The sequence below is a fragment of the Procambarus clarkii genome, chromosome 14 (assembly GCF_040958095.1).
Source record: "Procambarus clarkii isolate CNS0578487 chromosome 14, FALCON_Pclarkii_2.0, whole genome shotgun sequence".
Classification (NCBI taxonomy): domain Eukaryota; kingdom Metazoa; phylum Arthropoda; class Malacostraca; order Decapoda; family Cambaridae; genus Procambarus; species Procambarus clarkii.
In genome coordinates, this window is record NC_091163.1 from 32351538 (window position 1) to 32371557 (window position 20020).

General features: G+C 45.0%; 1 protein-coding gene across 1 annotated transcript in view; it reads right to left on the reverse strand.

Annotated features, from left to right (window-relative positions):
• The window catches only part of LOC123771022 (uncharacterized), a 570661-nt gene that overhangs the window by 130615 nt on the left and 420026 nt on the right, over positions 1-20020 (reverse strand). The window contains exons 23-26 of the mRNA XM_069324755.1: positions 18168-18308; positions 15746-15981; positions 15207-15385; positions 14691-14845 (exon numbers count right to left, since the gene is read on the reverse strand). Of these exons, the coding sequence (XP_069180856.1) occupies positions 14691-14845; positions 15207-15385; positions 15746-15981; positions 18168-18308 (711 nt within the window). The remainder of the gene's footprint in view (positions 1-14690; positions 14846-15206; positions 15386-15745; positions 15982-18167; positions 18309-20020) is intronic.

A 20020-nucleotide genomic window follows, 5' to 3' on the forward strand; every position in this document is an offset into this window, starting at 1 on the left:
CTTAATCGCCAGCATCGCACCAAAATATTGTGAATATTAGAGTTTACCTGAAAAGCTGTATAGAAAACCACGACCTAACCTAACCTTGGGAGTGTAGGAGGACAAGCATGTAAATAGCATTATTGCTTCCTAATTACAATTAGTACTTAACCTATTGCTATACTGATATTACAGTTTTATAAAACTAATAAAACAAAACTAAAGTCTTCTAATAAATTATAAAGTAACTCAGAATATTTTAAAATTTTGTACAAAATCTCTATTGTTTAATAAAACTGAAAAAGAAATTCTATATAATTAAAACATGTGAATAAAGAATCGAACACGAAAAATTCAACCTAAAAATTTTGAGTATATTAACAGAAAATGGGAGGTAAATGTAACGGCACAATTTGGTGTATTTATGTACTATGCAGACAGTCAGGAATGTACTTAATTCGTTTAATATTAAAACGTACTGTCTATTCGGAGGATGGGTTGAAGCGATAAGGTTACTCAACTCCTTCCTCCTGGGGGTAAGTACCTTATCGTCCACATTTTTCCTGCCCACCTAAATTGTTACTTATTGACAAGCAAACGCCTCAAACCACGGCTTTCCCCTTTCATATGACTGGTTTACACTACAGACCAAGCTATACCTGTGGTTTACACTACAGACCAAGCTATACCTGTGGTTTACACTACAGACCAAGCTATACATGTGGTTTACACTACTGACCTCGCTATATCTGCGGTTTACACTACTGACCTCGCTATATCTGCAGTTTACACTACTGACCTCGCTATATCTGCGGTTTACACGGCAGACCAAGCTATACCTGTGGTTTACACGACAGACCAAGCTATACCTGTGGTTTACGCGACAGACCAAGCTATACCTGTGGTTTACACTACAGACCAAGCTATATATGTGGTTTTACACTACATACCAAGCTATACCTGTGGTTTACACTACTGACCCTGCTATACCTGTGGTTTACACTACATACCAAACTATACCTGTGGTTTACACTACTGACCTCGCTATATCTGCGGTTTACACTACTGACCTCGCTATATCTGCGGTTTACACTACTGACCTCGCTATATCTGCGGTTTACACTACTGACCTCGCTATATCTGCGGTTTACACTACTGACCTCGCTATATCTGCGGTTTACACTACTGACCTCGCTATATCTGTGGTTTACACTACTGACCTCGCTATATCTGCGGTTTACACTACAGACCTCGCTATACCTGCGGTTTACACTACAGACCAAGTGTATTACACACTATACCTGCGGTGTCGCTGGACAGAACCAGTCCCGTTCCCTGCACTACCCTACACGCTCTGGGGCAAAATGTTAAGTGTACTTTTTTTAATGTGTTTTCCATGGTCTTGTGCCTAACACTATATGCTTTAGTTTTAAGTTCTATGACATTTTTCCTCTTTACATTGACTAATATGTTATTTTTATCATCTTAACTTCGGGTGAGATCGATGACCTACTAACACCTAGACCTATCCAGATTTAGCTTTAATAAAGAGATAGGGTCTTGTTATCTCGATCCTGCCTGTCTTCAACTGCTGTTATCTCGATCCTGCCTATCTTCAACTGCTTGTGTTGCAGATTGGTCTGGTAAGCATTATGCTGCAACTCGGACAATAAGAGTAAACACCAGTCCCTCTATCACCCTGCTGCTCACTGGCCATGTTTATCTGGCGGTCGGTGGGGACCGGTGGTTGCCTCCCGAAGCGGTAAGGGAGATACAGGAATTAAAAACAAAAATGACCCAAGACCCCACACAAGGGGGGTCTTGGGTCATAGCACCTAGCTTGCACCTTACATGTGCAATTTAAGATACCGTGTCCAAATCTCCAGCACCTTTTACAGAGGTGAGGAGAGGAGACGTACACCAGCACGGAGCATCTTGCACCTGCAAGAGTTACAGAAGATGGAAGGGACCTACTATTTAGGCCTACTATCTAGGGATCTTGGCTTACTATCAAAAAGTGATTTATATTACAGGAAGAGGCCGACGACCACGAGGGGAACATATCAATCTGCAGGATAGAAAGACCTTGTGCCTCGAGAATATATTGAATATCCTCGTGTCAGTCTTCAAGGTCCTTATCACCAGTCGCAACATAGTGTGGGAGAATAACTGTGCCAATGCTAGCATTTAACCTGGCATTTTTGGAGATCCGATCTGTGGTCTCACCAATGCAGGACAACGTAACCAGGCAGCCGGCTCGTTAGGTAATCCACAATATTATTGTTGTCACAGTTCCTAGGCTGCACTCCTCAATGTGAAGGCTAGAGGCAGGGCGCCTCGGTCATACTCGCTAGTAATTATAATGATTTCGTGTTACTCTCAATATTATGACTTTCTCGTATGTAAATAATGTACTAAGAGTTTCTGTTAACTAACTCAATTATAAAATGTACATCTACTTTGGAACAAAATATTTGATTTGATTTAGTTTGTGTTTTCCGGGTGAAGGGTTTCTTGACGTCTGTTCAATATATTAGCCTACACAAGTTTGAATTTGTAGAGGTATTAACTTGAAGAAATAGACTATTAAATCTAGCAGAGACCGGACAAGCTGCTCATCAACTGAAAGGTATGGGAGAGAGAGAGAGAGAATTATCAGGGGAAAGCGCCGAGCCATTACAACTGTATAGCACTTGGAGGGGGTCAGGATGGGACAGGGGAAAGGGATGGAGCCCAACCACTTGGACGGTCGGGGATTGAACGGCGACCTGCATGAAGCGAGACCGTCGCTTTACCGTCCAGCCCAAGTGGTTGATTGTAAGATATGGGAGATAAAAGTGGTTACCTTACATTGAGGTTACCTTGAGGTGCTTTCGGGGCTTAGCGTCCCCGCGGTCCGGTCGTCGACCAGGCCTCCTGGTTGCTGGACTGATCAACCAGGCTGTTGGACGCGGCTGCTCGCAGCCTGACGTATGAGTCACAGCCTGGTTGATCAGGTATCCTTTGGAGGTGCTTATCCAGTTCTCTCTTGAAACACTGTGAGGGGATTGCCAGTTATGCCCCTTATGTGTAGCGGAAGCGTGTTGAACAGTCTCGGGCCTCTGGTGTTGATAGAGTTCTCTCTCAGAGTACCTGTTGCACCTCCGCTTTTCAACAGGGGTATTCTGCACATCCTGCCATGTCTTCTGGTCTTATGTGATGTTATGTCTGTGTGCAGGTTTGGGACTAGCCCCTCTAATATTTTCCACATGTAAATTATTATGTATCTCTCCCGCCTGCTCTCAAGGGAGTACAGATTTAGGCTCTTAGTCGGTCCCAATAGTTTAGGTGTTTTACTGAGTGGATTCTAGCAGTAAAGGATTTCTGCACGCTCTCCAGGTCAGCAATTTCTCCAGCTTTGAAAGGGGCTGTCATTGTGCAGCAGTACTCCACTCTAGAGAGCACAAGCGTTTTGAAAAGTGTCATCATCGGTATAGCATCTCTAGTGTGAAAAGTTCTTGTTATCCAACCTGTCATTTTTTCTTGCAGTTGTGACGGCTACTTCATTGTGTTCTTTAAAGGTAAGGTCTTCCGACATGAGTACACCCAGATCCTTTACATTGCCTTTTCGTTCTATGTTATGATTTGCCTGAGTTTTGTACGTGGTTTCCGTTTTTATATTTTCATTTTTCCATAGCGCATGAGCTGGAACTTATCTTCGTTAAACACCATATTATTTTCTGTAGCCCAAAGAAAGACCTGATCTACATCTGACTGGAGGTTCGCCGTGTCCTCTATGTTGCCTACTCTCATGAGGATCCTAGTGTCATCAGCAAAGGATGATATAGTGCTATAGGTTGTGTTCTTGTCTATGTCCGATATGAGGATGAGAAAAAGTACTGGAACAAGCACAGTACCCTGGGGGACTGAGCTCTTCATGGTTGATTGGCTGGATTTTATTTTGTTGACTATTACACATTGGGTTCTGTTGGTCAGAAAATTGTAGATCCATCTGCCTATTTTTCCGGTAATTTCTTTTGAACGCATTTTATGTGCAATAACGCCATGATCACATTTATCAAAAGCTTTTGCGAAATCTGTGTAAGTAAGTAATTATCAAAAGAAGGCACCAAACCGGAAGGCTATGTAGCACCATCAAATGCGCAGAATAATCAGAGGGCGCTAAATATCACCAAGGATGCCAATACGAGAACAAAAACGCATAAGGCGAACGATATCAAAAGTATCCGAGTCACCAAGAATTCTATTGAGGGACAGGTGACCGCGAGGGGCGGTCAGAAAAGCAAGACACACGCTCGTCCTGGAAGTCAGGAGATTCAAGAAGGACATGCACGACCATAAGAGGGACAATGCAACTAGGACAATAAGGAGCAGGGCAGCGCTCCATCAAGTGACCATGGGTTAAGCGAGTATGGTCAATACGCAACCTTGCCAGAGCTGATTCCCATCGCCGGTTACGGTGGTAGGAGGACGGCCACGAGGAAACACAACATTTAAGAGTACGTAGTTTGTTACCAGTTACAGACAACCAAGAAGCCTGCCAAAGGACGGAGGAATGGATAACCGGGTAAAACTCGGAATATGGAATACCTTTACGAGAGATGGGACAAGAGCGGACAGCTTCCTTGGCGGCAGCATCCGCATGCTCATTTAAAGACACACCAATATAGCTGGGAAACCCAACAAAACTCAACTGACTTAAATTTACTGTGAACAAGAACAGCCAATGCTGGATCTCTACAACTACTGGATGAACCAGATTAAAGGACCCGAGAGCCATGAGGGCACTACGAGAGTCAACAACACTACAAAGGAAGACTGACAACGAGAAAGCAGGAGACGAAGAGCATAGAGAATAGCATAAAGCTTCCGCTGTAAGATGCTAGTCTCCGGAGGTAAGTGACACATATAGTGCGATCAGGAAAAACAACAGAGTAGCCAACACCTCCGCCGACTTAGACCCATCGGTGAAGACAGGAAACGAAGCGGGAAGTGAGAAGAAAAGTGCTCAAGGAAAACGCGTTTTAGAACCGTAGGAGGGGTAAAAGCTTTAGTGATACGGGTCAAGGATGTACAAAACCGCGGAAGAGGGACTCTCCACGGGGGCAAAGAAGGAATAACATGGGGAGAAAACATTAGAAATACGAACGGAAAGAGAATCCTATAGGCGAGATAACCGTACAGAAAGAGGGAGGTGGTGAAGAGGAACAGGAACCGCAGGAGGGGTAAAGTTAAAGCACGACAGAGGTGAGAGGAAGGATGTTGTAAGGACCACATAAGATAGCGAAGACAGTAGCGATCACGGCGGTCCTGGAGAGACAGGAAGCCAGTGTCAACATACAAGCTAAGGATGGGAGTCGAACGATTGGCACCAGAACTGAGGCGCAACCCAGTATGGTGCAAAGCATCAAGACGGCAAAGAGTAGAAGGAGAAGCAGACGAGTAAGCAGGGCAACCATAATCGAGCTTAGACAGGACGAGAGAGGAATGTAAAGCAAGGAGAGTGCGCCTATCTGCCCCCCAAGAAGTATGGGACAATATCCGAAGGAGGATAAGGGCCTTAGAGCACTCAACACGGAGGTAAGAGATATGGAGAGACCAAGAGAAACGAGTGTCAAGGAATAACCCCAAAAGCTTTGCGGAATCTTTGTACTCAAGGGGAAGACCATAAAGTGACAAAGAGGGACGAAGAACGACCCGTTTCCGCGTAAAAGTCATGGCACAAGTCTTAGAAGTAGAGAACCTGAAGCCATGATCGGTGGCCCAAGACGACACGGCATCAATTGCAAGTTGAAGCTGGCGCTGAAGGAGAGGCGAATCATCACCCTGACAGCAAAGGGTAAGATCATCGACATAGAGAGCGGAGAAGACACCTGAAGGAAGAGAGGAAAGAAGACCATTGAGGGCAACCAGAAAAAGAGTAGTGCTCAGAACACTACCCTGGGGCAAACCTTCATATTGCTGGAAAGAGGCAGAGAGAGCGGTACCAAGGCGCACCCGAAAGAAACGACGAGAGAGGAAGCTGCGGAGAAAAAGAGGGAGATGACCACGAAGGCCAAAAGAATGAAGTTGAGATAGAATATGATATCGTCAAGTGGTGTCATAAGCCTTTTCCAGGTCAAAAAGGACGGCAACAACGGAGGTCTTCGCAGCAAAAGCAGTACGAATATAGATCTCCAAGTTCACCAGGACATCTGTTGCGCTGCGGCACTTGCAGAAACCAAATTGAGAAGGGGAGAGGAGGTGATGGTGTTCCAGGAACCACATCAGACGAACGGTAACCATACGTTCAAAGAGTTTGCAGACACAACTTGTGAGGGCAATAGGGCGAAAGTCCTTAGGGGAAGTACCAAGAGACCCCGGTTTGTGAACAGGGAGGACAACGGCATCGAGCCAGTCCCCAGGGACTGACGACGACTCCCAGACCCGATTATACAGACTCAGTAAATACTGAGACGTGCACGGAGGGAGATGGCGAAGCATCTCATAATGAATACCATCGGAGCCCGCCGCCGTAGAACCGCAGAGGGCAAGGGCAGAACGAAGTTCAGAGAGAGAGAAGGGATCATTATAGGGAAGCTGAAGACGAGTGCAGAAATCTAAAGGACGAGACTCAAGGACAGGTTTACGAAGAAGGAAAGATTGGGGAAGATGAAGACCAGAGCTAACAGAAGAAAAGTGGGAACCCAGTTCGGAAGCGACCTGCAACGGGTCCGCCACAAGAGTATCATGGAGGTGAAGGACCGGTGAAACATCGGAAACGAACTTACCCGCTATCTTGCGGATACGCTTCCAGATCTGAGGCAGAGGAGTTTCAGACATAATTGTTGAGACATAAGATGCCCAACATTCACGTTTAGCCGTACGGATGGCCCTACGGGCCACCACACTTGCTTTCCGAAAGAAAAAAAAAGAATCGGCCGTCTGCCAACGGCGGTGCCTCTTCCAGGCTGCACGCTTACAGCGGACAGCCCGAGCACAATCCGCATTCCACCAGGGAACGCACTTCCGTTGACCCCGAGAGGAAGAGCGACAAATAGAGCGGAGGGCAGCGTTGAAGACAGTGCCATGAAAAAGGAGGAGAGCACGAGGGAGAGGCAGAAGGGAGAGGTCAGAGAGAGCAGCACTGAGGGTAAATAGGTTCCAGTCCGCCTTAGCAAACTGCCACCTAGGGAAGGAGAGGGAAGGGCAAAAAGAGAAAAAGGAAACAAGGATGGGGAAATGGTCACTGCCATGGAGGTCATTAAGAACATGCCACGTGAAATCTAAGTAAAGAGAAGAAGAGCAGAGAGAAAGATCAAGACAGGAAAGGGTGCGAGTCCGAGAGTCCAAGTGAGTGGGCTCACCAGAATTCAGAAGAGACAGGGAAGAAGAGAGGATAAACGGCTCAAGAAGGCGACCTCGGGTATTCGTCAGAACATCACCCCAAAGAGAATGACAACAATTGAAATCACCCAGCAGGAGCACAGGCTCCGGCAAGGAGTCCAGGAGGTGTTTCAAATCAGGAAGAGAAAGCGGGACACTCGGGGGGAGATAAATGGAACAAATTGTGTACCATTTCCCCACAAAGATACGAGCAGCAGAACAATGGAGAGGCTTAGGAAAAAGTAAGGGGACAAAGGGAACATCAGCGCGAATCAAGAGAGCAGAAGAATTCCTTTCTCTCCCCACCCCCAGCAACGGCTGGGGGTGGGGAGAGAAAGGAATAGCCACGAAAACGACCAGGACGAGCACCAAGCATCGGCTTTTGAAGACAGACTCAAAGGGGCGAAAACCGCGAAATTAGAAGTTGGAGTTCGAGGAAATTGGCGTAAAAACCTCGAACGTTCCATTGAAGAATAGACATCGACGAGAAGAGAAAGGACGACAACAGAGAACAAGGAAGAAACAAAGGCGAAAGAGCAACAGAGCACGTTAAAGAATATCAGGGTTGGGATCAGGGTCAGCAAAGTCAGGGTTAGGGGGCATGGGTAAACTGAGCAAAGATGGAGGGAAGGAAGTGGGAGAACAGACTAGAGGTGGGCGGGCGGGGTCCAGAGGAGGAGACAACGGAGAGGAGCAGTCAAGGACAGCAGCAGAAAGAGGGGATGTAGAAAGAGGGGAGCGCACCTCAGCAAGGGCAGCAACCGAGAGGGAAGCGGGGGCCAAAGAAACCTCCATAGCAGGAACAGGGGGCGCAACCACTGAAATGGGAGGGGAAGGAGCAATAGAGCCAGTAGTAGGGGCCGAGGAAGAAAGCGAAGCCTTCTTACCCCCTGGGGAGGAGGAAGGAGAGGAGCCAGGCTTACGCTTCTGACCTGACGTAAAGAGACCGGTGTCCCAGCAACTACGTACTGGGCAACGGATTCCAGCGTCTCAACAGAAGCTGAACGAGAGCACACACGACGGCCATTAGGAGAGCGATGGACATCCGCCTGCACTGTCAGGCGGCGGGGAGAGTCAATAGATGGAAAAGGATGGGAAGGAGGATCGGAGGGAGACGAGGAAGAAGACACAGGAGACATGACAGACCGGGTAGAAAGAAGGGGAACCCCAGACAGAGGACCAGGAGGGGGACTCTTCGAGACAGAACTCAAAGGAACAGAGGGAGGGGGCAGTGGGGCGTATCAGGGTCCAAGGCCCGGAAACGGTTGAGAGTCTGAGGAAGGTGGGAAGGACGAGGAGAGGAAGAGTGCAACACACGAGCATAAGAGACGTTAGCATAAGGCGGGAGCCTGCGAACCTGGCGCCTCGCCTCGGGAAAAGATAAACGCTCCCAGTGCTTCAAGTTGAGGACGGCTGCCTCAAGCTTGTAATGGATACAGGCACGGGAGAAGGTAGGATGGGCCTCACCACAGTTGAGGCAGCGAGCTTGGGGAGAAGTGCACTCCGACTTAGAGCGACCTTCATCCCCACACAAAGGACAGAGAGAGACAGTCCCAGAGCAGCGGAGGGCACCATGCCCAAACCTCCAGCACTAGTTACAAAGCCCAGAAGGAATATACTCCTGGACAGAGCACCTGGCACCAGCAAGAATGACAGATGATGGAAGGGCCCTACCATCAAAGGTGACCTTCACAACACGAAGGGGTTGACGGCGACGACCACGAAAGGGACGAGTAAAGGAGTCTATCTGGAGGAAAGAATGGCCCTGGGCATCAAGGATATGTCGAATATCGTCGTGGCAGTCTCGCAGATCTCGAACACCAGTTGCAACATGGGGCGGGAGGAGAATAGTGCCAACACTGGCGTTCAACTGAACGTTCTTTGAGACCTGAACAGGGATCTCGCCAAGGCAGGATAAGGCTGCCAAGCGGGAAGCTGCAACCTGAGAAGGAGCAGCAACGTCACGTGTACCGAAACGAGTGGGGTTGAAAGTAACAGACGCATCCACGGAATCAACAAGATGCCGATGGATGGAGAAATCGTCAGGCGGCGCAGAATCAAGAGGGAGGAGATCAAATTATTTGGCCCACGAAGCAGGACCAAATAAGGCCTGATACGCATCAGTACAGGAAGGAAACGAGCGAGTGCGGCTGTGGCGCCGACGGCGTTGAAAACCCCCAGAGAGAGAGAGGGGTCAAAAGGCGCAGTAGTCACAACGAGAGACTTAGCCGCACCAGGGGACGAAGTGGTCACCACTGGGAGCGTGAGACTCGACCCAACCACAGAGGAGGGAGGGGGAGCTGGGGGAAGAATTCAGGACGGTCAAAGGAGGAGCAAGGTCGGGGCCCAACGCAGCGGGGGCTACAGAGCCCGGTCTTCCAATACAGGCCGACTCGGGGGCTTGGTCGCCCACCCCGCAGCCGCGTTAGAGCAGCCACATCTAACAGCCTGGTTGATCAGTCCAGCAACCAGGAGGCCTGGTTGATCAGTCCAGCAACCAGGGAGGCCTGGTTGATCAGTCCAGCAACCAGGAGGCCTGGTCGACGACCGGGCCGCGGGGACACTAAGCCCCAGAAGCACCTCAAGGTAACCCCACGAGCCTGAGAGGGTACAACAGAAACTCTTAATGACAGAGATGTAGAGAAAGAAATTCATCCACGAATGTGCCCCCATACCCACCATGGAGCCACAATTAGAGGCAGGACACCCAACAGGAATCTATTGCCGATCATGCCGGGGCCTCCTAGGGGTGCGTCGTGAGTATACGCCCCACAAACGCCACCTTAAGAACCGTCAGTCCGTCGAGATCGGGTTCAGCGACGAAAGGGGGATTGACAATAAAAGGTTCCCCTCGCTCGAGACATCGGGTACTACAGTTCTACGGGTGCAAGAGTATGCCTCCTCAAGCACCCGGGCGTCAAAATAGAAGAAGTCCAAAGGAAGAACCAAAACAAGCAAAAGGTCGGCAGGAAAAGACAAGCAGATAGGAGAAGAGGGGGGAGAAAAACGAAACAAAAGGAAAAGGAAAAGCGATCCGGCACAATTAGAGAAGACAGCAGCAGGAGTGCAAGGCCACCAAAGGACAGAGGATTGTCCCACGGAGCATCACACTCCAGCAAGCCGTCCACTAAGCCCCCCTCACGACGCCAACGGGCCGGATGGGGAGGGGGGAAATCTGTGTAAATTACTTCAGCATTTTGTTTGTCTTCCATAGTATCTAATGCCATATCATAGTGGTCCAGCAACTGCGACAGGCAAGAGCGCCCTGTTCTGAAACCATGTTGTCTGGGGTTATGGAGATGCTGTGATTCCATGTATTTTGTGATCTTACTTCTTAGCACTCTCTCAAATTTTTTTATAATGTGCGATGTTAGTGCTATCGGTCTGTAATTTTTTGCCTCTGCCTTATTTCCTCCTTTATGAAGTGGTGCTATCTCTGCTGTTTTTAGTATATCAGGAATAACGCCAGTATCTAGACTTTGTTGAGGATTGCAATTAAGCGGGATTGCATTACTGAAATATTCTTGATTCTCTGCAGAGGTGCTCTGCTACTACTTAGTAGGTACTTCTACTATTAGATGGCTAATCCTACTACTTAATAGGAACTTATTCTACATAACAGGTACAATACGTGAATATTTTATAAAGCATGTAATTATGCACAGTGTTTCAGTTATAACGATAAAGAGTGAATTGTGTTTTCAATTCTTGTACATTGTATTGTTCTTCAGTGACGACTTAAGCTTCCCATTGTTCGTAGATTTCTGAGGATTTCTACTGGAAATTCGTACTTTTTTTAAGGTGTTAATGATAGTGTTTGTCATCTTTATTGTTTGCTCTTTTGTGTTGATTTTCGTGTATCGCTGTCTGGAAGTAACTCAGTGTACAGACCAGACATTCAAGATGCGTTCCACGACCGTATCACATGCTACATGATACCTGTCAAAGCTCTCATTGTCACCTTTTGCATGGTCACTCTTATTACGGTGTTTGTTGATATGAAGAAATTATGCCAATAATTTATCAGTGCGTCAATGAGAGCATTAACAGCTTCAAGGCTACCAGGTGTCTTCATATTGACCTGTAAGATTCAAGGATAAGAGCTGTGTTGATGTTCAAACCATACAAAATTCATCTGAAGATTCAAGGGTTAATGCTGTCTTCACAACGAACAGTGAGACACAATGTTACAAGCTGTCACACATTGAATTGTAAGATGTGAGGTTCCACGTTGTCAGTAATGAACTAGAAGATACTAAGCTGGAAGCTGTCTTCACACTGAATTGAGGAACATGAAGCTACAAGCGAATTCCGCATTGATCTGAACAATACGAGGCTACACGCTGCCTATAATGCACAATGCAATAAAAGGCGGCAAGATGTGTATATAATGAGTTAGTAGATACAAAATGATAAATTGACTTCACACTGTACAAGGAAAATACGGCGCAGAAGTAATATTCTGAAGGTATCACAAGACAATATTACAAAACCCATAAAGAATTCAATTACAAAGACAAAAAAGTAACCCTACAAAATGTAAGGAAATGGTAGAAAAGTTACATAATAAAAGGCCAATAACCACGTACTTAAGAGTAAATACAAGCTGCGCCTGCAGACAGTTGCACAAGGGCAGCAGTACTAAAGAAAGCCCAAGAGGATCCATTGCTTAAAAAATAAAATATAATCATGCAATAAAGAAATCAACATCTCTTATAATACTTAAATGAAGGAATTTTCTAATGCTGTTCTGTATTGTGACTTACCAGTCAAGAGATAAATAATTTCAGACTTTGCATAAACAACCTGATGAACCACTCAGAACATAACCTGATGTACCGCTCAGAACATAATCTGATGTACCGCTCAGAACATAACCTGATGTACCGCTCAGAACATAATCTGATGTACCGCTCAGAACATAACCTGATGTACCGCTCAGAACATAATCTGATGTACCGCTCAGAACATAATCTGATGTACCGCTCAGAACATAATCTGATGTACCGCTCAGAACATAATCTGATGTACCGCTCAGAACATAACCTGATGTACCGCTCAGAACATAACCTGATGTACCGCTCAGAACATAATCTGATGTACCGCTCAGAACATAACCTGATGTACCGCTCAGAACATAACATGATGTACCGCTCAGAACATAACCTGATGTACCGCTCAGAACATAATCTGATGTACCGCTCAGAACATAATCTGATGTCCAGCTCAGAACATAATCTGACGTACCGCTCAGAACATAACCTGATGTACCGCTCAGAACATAACCTGATGTACCGCTCAGAACATAATCTGATGTACCGCTCAGAACATAACCTGATGTACCGCTCAGAACATAACCTGATGTACCGCTCAGAACATAATCTGATGTACCGCTCAGAACATAATCTGATGTACCGCTCAGAACATAACCTGATGTACCGCTCAGAACATAATCTGATGTACCGCTCAGAACATAATCTGATGTACCGCTCAGAACATAATCTGATGTACCGCTCAGAACATAATCTGATGTACCGCTCAGAACATAACCTGATGTACCCGCTCAGAACATAACCTGATGTACCGCTCAGAACATAATCTGATGTACCGCTCAGAACATAACCTGATGTACCGCTCAGAACATAACATGATGTACCGCTCAGAACATAACCTGATGTACCGCTCAGAACATAATCTGATGTACCGCTCAGAACATAATCTGATGTCCAGCTCAGAACATAATCTGACGTACCGCTCAGAACATAACCTGATGTACCGCTCAGAACATAACCTGATGTACCGCTCAGAACATAATCTGATGTACCGCTCAGAACATAACCTGATGTACCGCTCAGAACATAACCTGATGTACCGCTCAGAACATAACCTGATGTACCGCTCAGAACATAATCTGATGTACCGCTCAGAACATAATCTGATGTCCAGCTCAGAACATAATCTGACGTACCGCTCAAGATATAATGCAATGTACCAATCAAGATGTTACCGGATGTATCACTCAAAACATGACCCGACTTACCACTCAAGACGTAACCTGCGGTAACGTTGAAAGATACAACCTGAAGTACCACTCCAGACACAACCTGACGTGCCACTCCAGACACAACCTGACGTACCACTCCAGACACAACCTGACGTACCATTCCAGACACAACCTGACGTGCCACTCCAGACACAACCTGACGTGCCACTCCAGACACAACCTGACGTGCCACTCCAGACACAACCTGACGTACCACTCCAGACACAACCTGACGTACCACTCCAGACACAACCTGAAGTACCACTCCAGACACAACCTGAAGTACCACTCCAGACACAACCTGAAGTACCACTCCAGACACAACCTGAAGTACCACTCCAGACACAACCTGACGTACCACTCCAGACACAACCTGACGTACCATTCCAGACACAACCTGACGTACCATTCCAGACACAACCTGACGTACCACTCCAGACACAACCTGACGTACCACTCCAGACACAACCTGACGTACCATTCCAGACACAACCTGACGTGCCACTCCAGACACAACCTGACGTGCCACTCCAGACACAACCTGACGTGCCACTCCAGACACAACCTGACGTGCCACTCCAGACATAACCTGACGTACCACTCCAGACACAACCTGACGTGCCACTCCAGACACAACCTGACGTGCCACTCCAGACACAACCTGACGTACCACTCCAGACACAACCTGACGTACCACTCCAGACACAACCTGACGTACCACTCCAGACACAACCTGACGTGCCACTCCAGACACAACCTGACGTACCACTCCAGACACAACCTGACGTGCCACTCCAGACACAACCTGACGTACCACTCCAGACACAACCTGACGTACCACTCCAGACACAACCTGAAGTACCACTCCAGACACAACCTGAAGTACCACTCCAGACACAACCTGACGTGCCACTCCAGACACAACCTGACGTGCCACTCCAGACACAACCTGACGTACCATTCCAGACACAACCTGACGTACCACTCCAGACACAACCTGACGTACCACTCCAGACACAACCTGACGTACCACTCCAGACACAACCTGACGTACCACTCCAGACACAACCTGACGTACCATTCCAGACACAACCTGACGTACCACTCCAGACACAACCTGACGTACCACTCCAGACACAACCTGACATACCACTCCAGACACAACCTGACGTACCATTCCAGACATAACCTGACGTGCCACTCCAGACACAACCTGACGTACCTCTCCAGACTTAATCTGATATACTACTCCATACATAATTTGGCGAACTGCTCAAAACGTTCCACTCAGAACGTAACTTACCTCTTCCATGTCATTGGCTCGTTTCCTGACCTCTGTCATCTCTTGCTCGACCTTCTCCCTCATGTCAGTGTACCTCTGCTGTTCCTTCTGCAGGTACATCAGGTCCTCCCAGGCCTGAGTCACCTCCTCCGGCTCGTCCTCGTCACTCTCGTCATCTACACAAACATATACCACAATATATGTTGAACCTCAACATGGCAAAGTACATATTGTAGGGTTTTAAATGAAATATCCTCTGCCTTTATAATCTCACCAGAGTAAAATGATATTCATTGAAGTCACTTACGTTGCAGTGCTCGGAGGAACACATATGCTTGTCCCTGTATGGTATGCAGTTTGTTATGTAATAGAAACATTTACGCTTAAATACACTGTGGAATATCAATAAGAAATCTCTTAATTCTATGACACAGATGCTTCTTCCAACACTGCTGACACATGTGCTTGTTCCAACACTGCTGACACATGTGCTTGTTCCAACATGGCAAGCATCTTGACACGAAGGTGTACAGTTACCTCTCTCTTTATCGGTGTCCATGTCAATTATATCTTCACCGTCAGGCCCCTTAATGGGTTCAGAGCGCCCCTTAGACCGCTGGGCCCTCTCCGTCTCCCACTCCGTTACAACCAGGTTCTGACGCTCAAACTCCATCGATAACGCTAGTATGTTACTGTCAATGTCCATCAGCTTATTTCTGCAAGAAGGAACGACGGGGGATGTGAGAGTTGTGGTCGCGGTCACAGATAACTCAAATGGCTTTCAAAGGTCTTATCCAGACTTATTGAAAATGGAAGGAACATAATTAATTGATATTATATTTTTATGTGCAGAATAGAGCATTAAAATACTGCATGTTACAGTATTTCCCCAAACACAAATATGAAACACGTGCAGAAGCTAATTGTCATATTAATGATTATATAATGTATTAATTATATATCAATTATTTTTTTATTAATTGACAATTTATTTTAAGTTAGGCTGTTTTCGAAACTAGTGTTACTTTCCTTAGTGACATCTGCTCTCTGAAATATTCTAGGTCATTGGTTCTCACCTGAGTGACATCTGCTCTCTGAAATAGTCTAGAAGATCATTTTTAAGTTTCCTCATTTTCTCAGCATTCTTCTGCCTCTCCTGTTCCACTTCTTGGCTGTTCATACCTGCTGTGCTCTGCTCAGGGACACTCTCATCCAGTTTACTCTTGAGTCGATCAATTTCGTCCTTAAGCTCAGTGATGATTGTCTGGTACTGTGAGACGTGGTAGGACACGTCCAGCACGTTGCGGCGAACCTGAACACGTAACAACGTTCACAGTAAGAATGCATGACGATAATTAACAACGTCGCGTCTCAGCGGACATAATATGCTCGAGCAACGTTATATTTACAAATTAATGTTGTTTCATTGTTATATCTGTGCAGTTTGTCCATCTATTCCCGGGGGAAGTGTTCAACACGTTATGATGAACATGTACACAAAACAACGTTGAAAGAGAATGGACGATGCCAATGACATTGCAGAAAGTGCGCGCCATGAGGACACTGTCTCGGGCAATTGTCATTACTAGGAGGGATGAACCCACGGTAACGACATTTTATTTTTGGAAAAGTTGTAGCTGAGGGATCGTCGTTTTCAGAGTAGATTTTAGGTTGTGATCGAATGGGAAAAATATCTTTTCTAAGGGTTATAGTTTTTAGCGTGGATTTGGGGGTCGTACAGAGTCAATCTTCAGGAAGAGTGTTAATTAGGAGTGTGTGAAGTAAATGACAGTGTCGGATGTTAGTTCTTGGACCTGCCTTCAAAAGTTACTTTTATAAGACATACTGTTTAAGACTGAAATCATGGTGAGAACAGATTCATTTATGGATACTATGTTAATCAGGAATATGTGAATAACTATTAGTGTCAGGCTTCAGTTCTCATGCCTGTCTCTTAACATTAATAGTTATGTAATTTATATGTATAGTAATGTAATTTTATTACAATTAACTCAGTTTTTCTGAAATTTAAAATATCGTTGTTTTAAAGCAGTTCTTGAGCTCCAGCTCCCCTCCTCTGTCTTATTTCACTCAAGTATTTTCGTTACTACCAAAGTGATTTTCATGAAATTTAAAATATAAATTTTTTTAGACTTAATAAGAAAAGAAAATGAGGTTGTCTTGCTGTAGCTCCCGTCCACCACCTTAGTTCTCTCTAGTAATTTCATTTTAACAGTTCAGCTTTCACAAAATTTAAAACCATTGTATTTTAGACGCATTAAAAATCAGTGAGACTATTCACAGGCCCTCAGAAATTTTCCTACCTAGTTTTTTATTTTTTTATGTTATATTTTTTTCAACTTTCCCAAGTAGCATCCCTGTACAATTTTGCTAGAACAACTAAGGCATTTCATTCTGTAACTTTTCATAGCAAAGCGTGGCTCTGTAACACAATTAATACTCTTTCTGTATTGTATCCTGTTTACTCTTTAACGAAACTATGTTATTCCATTCTCTTTATCAAATTAATATTTCTTACTAACACTGGTCTTAATATAACATTACTCTTTGTGCAATGAGTATATTGTCACGGTAACCTCTTCGCATCATAGCTTAACATCACCATCATCATTTTTGCATCATCGAAAAATAGTCAAGTATTAACAAAACAAAATAGTTGCAACGTTACAAAAACAAAGCGTTACAAACAAAATAGTTGTTTGTAACGTTTTTTAAACTAAGGAAATTTGAGAATTTTCTCCGTGCAACGAGAAAAATATCAAGTGCCCATTTTTTCATAACATCGCTAATCTAAAACTACTCTGAGGCATCATTAAACATCATAGGATACCTCTATGACTTTTTCATGCATTAAATGATATTCTTCGAGATATCTTCACACATTAAGGGGCACTCACCAAGACATCTCCGTGCATCAAGGAAGCTCACCAAGACATCTTCGTGCATCAAGGAAGCTCACCAAGACTTTTTTGTGCATCAAGGAAGCCCACCAAGACATCTTCGTTATCAAGGAAGCCCACCAAGACATCTTCGTGTATCAAGAAAGCTCACCAAGACATCTTCGTTATCAAGGAAGCCCACCAAGACATCTTCGTGCATCAAGGAAGCCCACCAAGACATCTTCGTGTATCAAGGAAGCTCATCAAGACATCTTCGTTATCAAGGAAGCCCACCAAGACATCTTCGTGTATCAAGGAAGCTCACCAAGACATCTTCGTGCATCAAGGAAGCTCACCAAGACATCTTCGTGCATCAAGGAAGTATCCACATTTGCAGCCAACATAACCTAACACGATCTACCAGCTCAGTCAATTTAACACTAAAGTACACGTCCACAGAGACATCACGAGACTTTCTGCTTATTAAGGCCGCCATTCATCATTCGTCGGCAACGTTGCAAGAGGAAGCACTCGTCTCGCTCGCAGGGTGACTTAAGCGGTCAGCCGCTTGAGCGCAACGCACGCCTACTCCACCTACGTTGTAGACATCTTTCTGATTGAGTGGATGGATCACTCCTGAGCTCGCCAGACATATAGCATGCCAGTCACGTCTCGCTGTGAATTCTCCAGCCTCGTCGAGCACTTCGGTGCAAGCATGTGGGACATTTGGGGCTTGACTCTAATTATTTAAATATTAATATAGTAAAATTAATTACGAAGGACCACCCACTTTTGTAGTAAAGAGGGAAACTGAGAAAATGTGATCATTAGAACATTCAAGATGAACCAGTAACTATGGATAAAATACTAGAGAATATGATCATTGAAATAATTAATGGGCTGTATAATTAAATGAATCAAAGCCTCAAACCTACATTGGGGGGGTATTACTGGAACTCAGTACGTCCAGGAACTAGTGTGGTTCGTTCACTAATCCAATGTATAATAATCTAATCCAATGAATACTTATGAAATCATTATCGTTATCATTAAGGGGAACATAGATTATGAATATGTATAATAATAATTATAATAAACACATGTTAATCCAATGAACAGAGTTCTGCATGTAAAAGAGTACAGATAATAAATTCGAGGAATACAAAAGGAATCTTAGCTTAATGACGATTCCTTAGAAGTTAGTCACGACGCTTCCTCTGATTCTCCTGGACTCGTCATGGAACACTGGGAGTTGATTAACATGGTAAATGACAGCTCGGAGAATTCTTCACACACGCTGTGATTTTTAGTTGTTATACGTCGTCACGACAAGCTACCCAGCTATAAACCCGCCCCCGATCTGATGCATCAAACAAGGATAAGGTACTTAGCTAATATGGGCACTGTGTAAGTTAAGGCTTGCCGAAGGTCGCGTCCTAGGCTCTAGACTTGTCTATCCTAGATACTGACGCGCTCCACTGGCCGGTCACATGGAGTTACATAGAACCAAATTTAACAGGTTCCGTAAATGACACTGACACCAAGTGAAGGTATTGTCTGCAAGGTTCTTCACACCTCACAGTGGCGACTTTCTTCTGGAGATTTGATAGCGTTTACCCTGGTGGCTGGGTAATGGCGTCTCCTCGTGAGCACCACGTGAACACGCCTACTCGTGAGCGTTTCAACACGTGGACTGGCGTCTCTCCCGCCCCGCTCCGCGTCCCGCGTTTATTAACCAAATTATTTATTATGGATATTATCATTTCTCGCGGTTGTGCTTGAAATGCTCGGGTTAGGATGGGTTTATTATTTGGAAGAGTCAAATATTATTATTTGCCAGTTCTATGATAGTAAACGAACAATGGAGAAGAATTAATGTCTCTCCAGGGCATTCACTCGTGACGTTAATTTTATTACTAGATAACAGCTATAACTATAAACGCTCTATTTGGCTTTAGTTGGAGATCAGTTTATCTGTAATTAATTATCACACAGAACACCGTTGTTTATGGAGAATCAAATTCAATTCTCAGGCACATTGGATATAAATGTGTTTATTACAATGGAATCTGATGCAATACTGGCGTTGGGTGACGTAAGAATTCTAGCCTTACTGTACAGATGTAATTATTAGTACATGTGAACTCTACGTTGGGTTAATTTTAATCACTACAATGATTAGTAGAATTAGTAGTAATTAATGAGAATACAACAGTGTTGTATTTAGTGTTGGAAATTTCCAACATAACTCCGGGGGGAGGATTCTAGGGTCATAGTGTAATGTGGAGTACTGACACCTAACCCGAAGTTGGTATTAATATTAGTATGTTAATATGTTAGTATGTTAGTACACACATAACGAATGTCCCATATTTGTTAAGGACTTGCAAGAAACTTAGGTCGTGCTAATTTCATGTCAAATGAAACATGTTATTTATAAATTACCTAAAG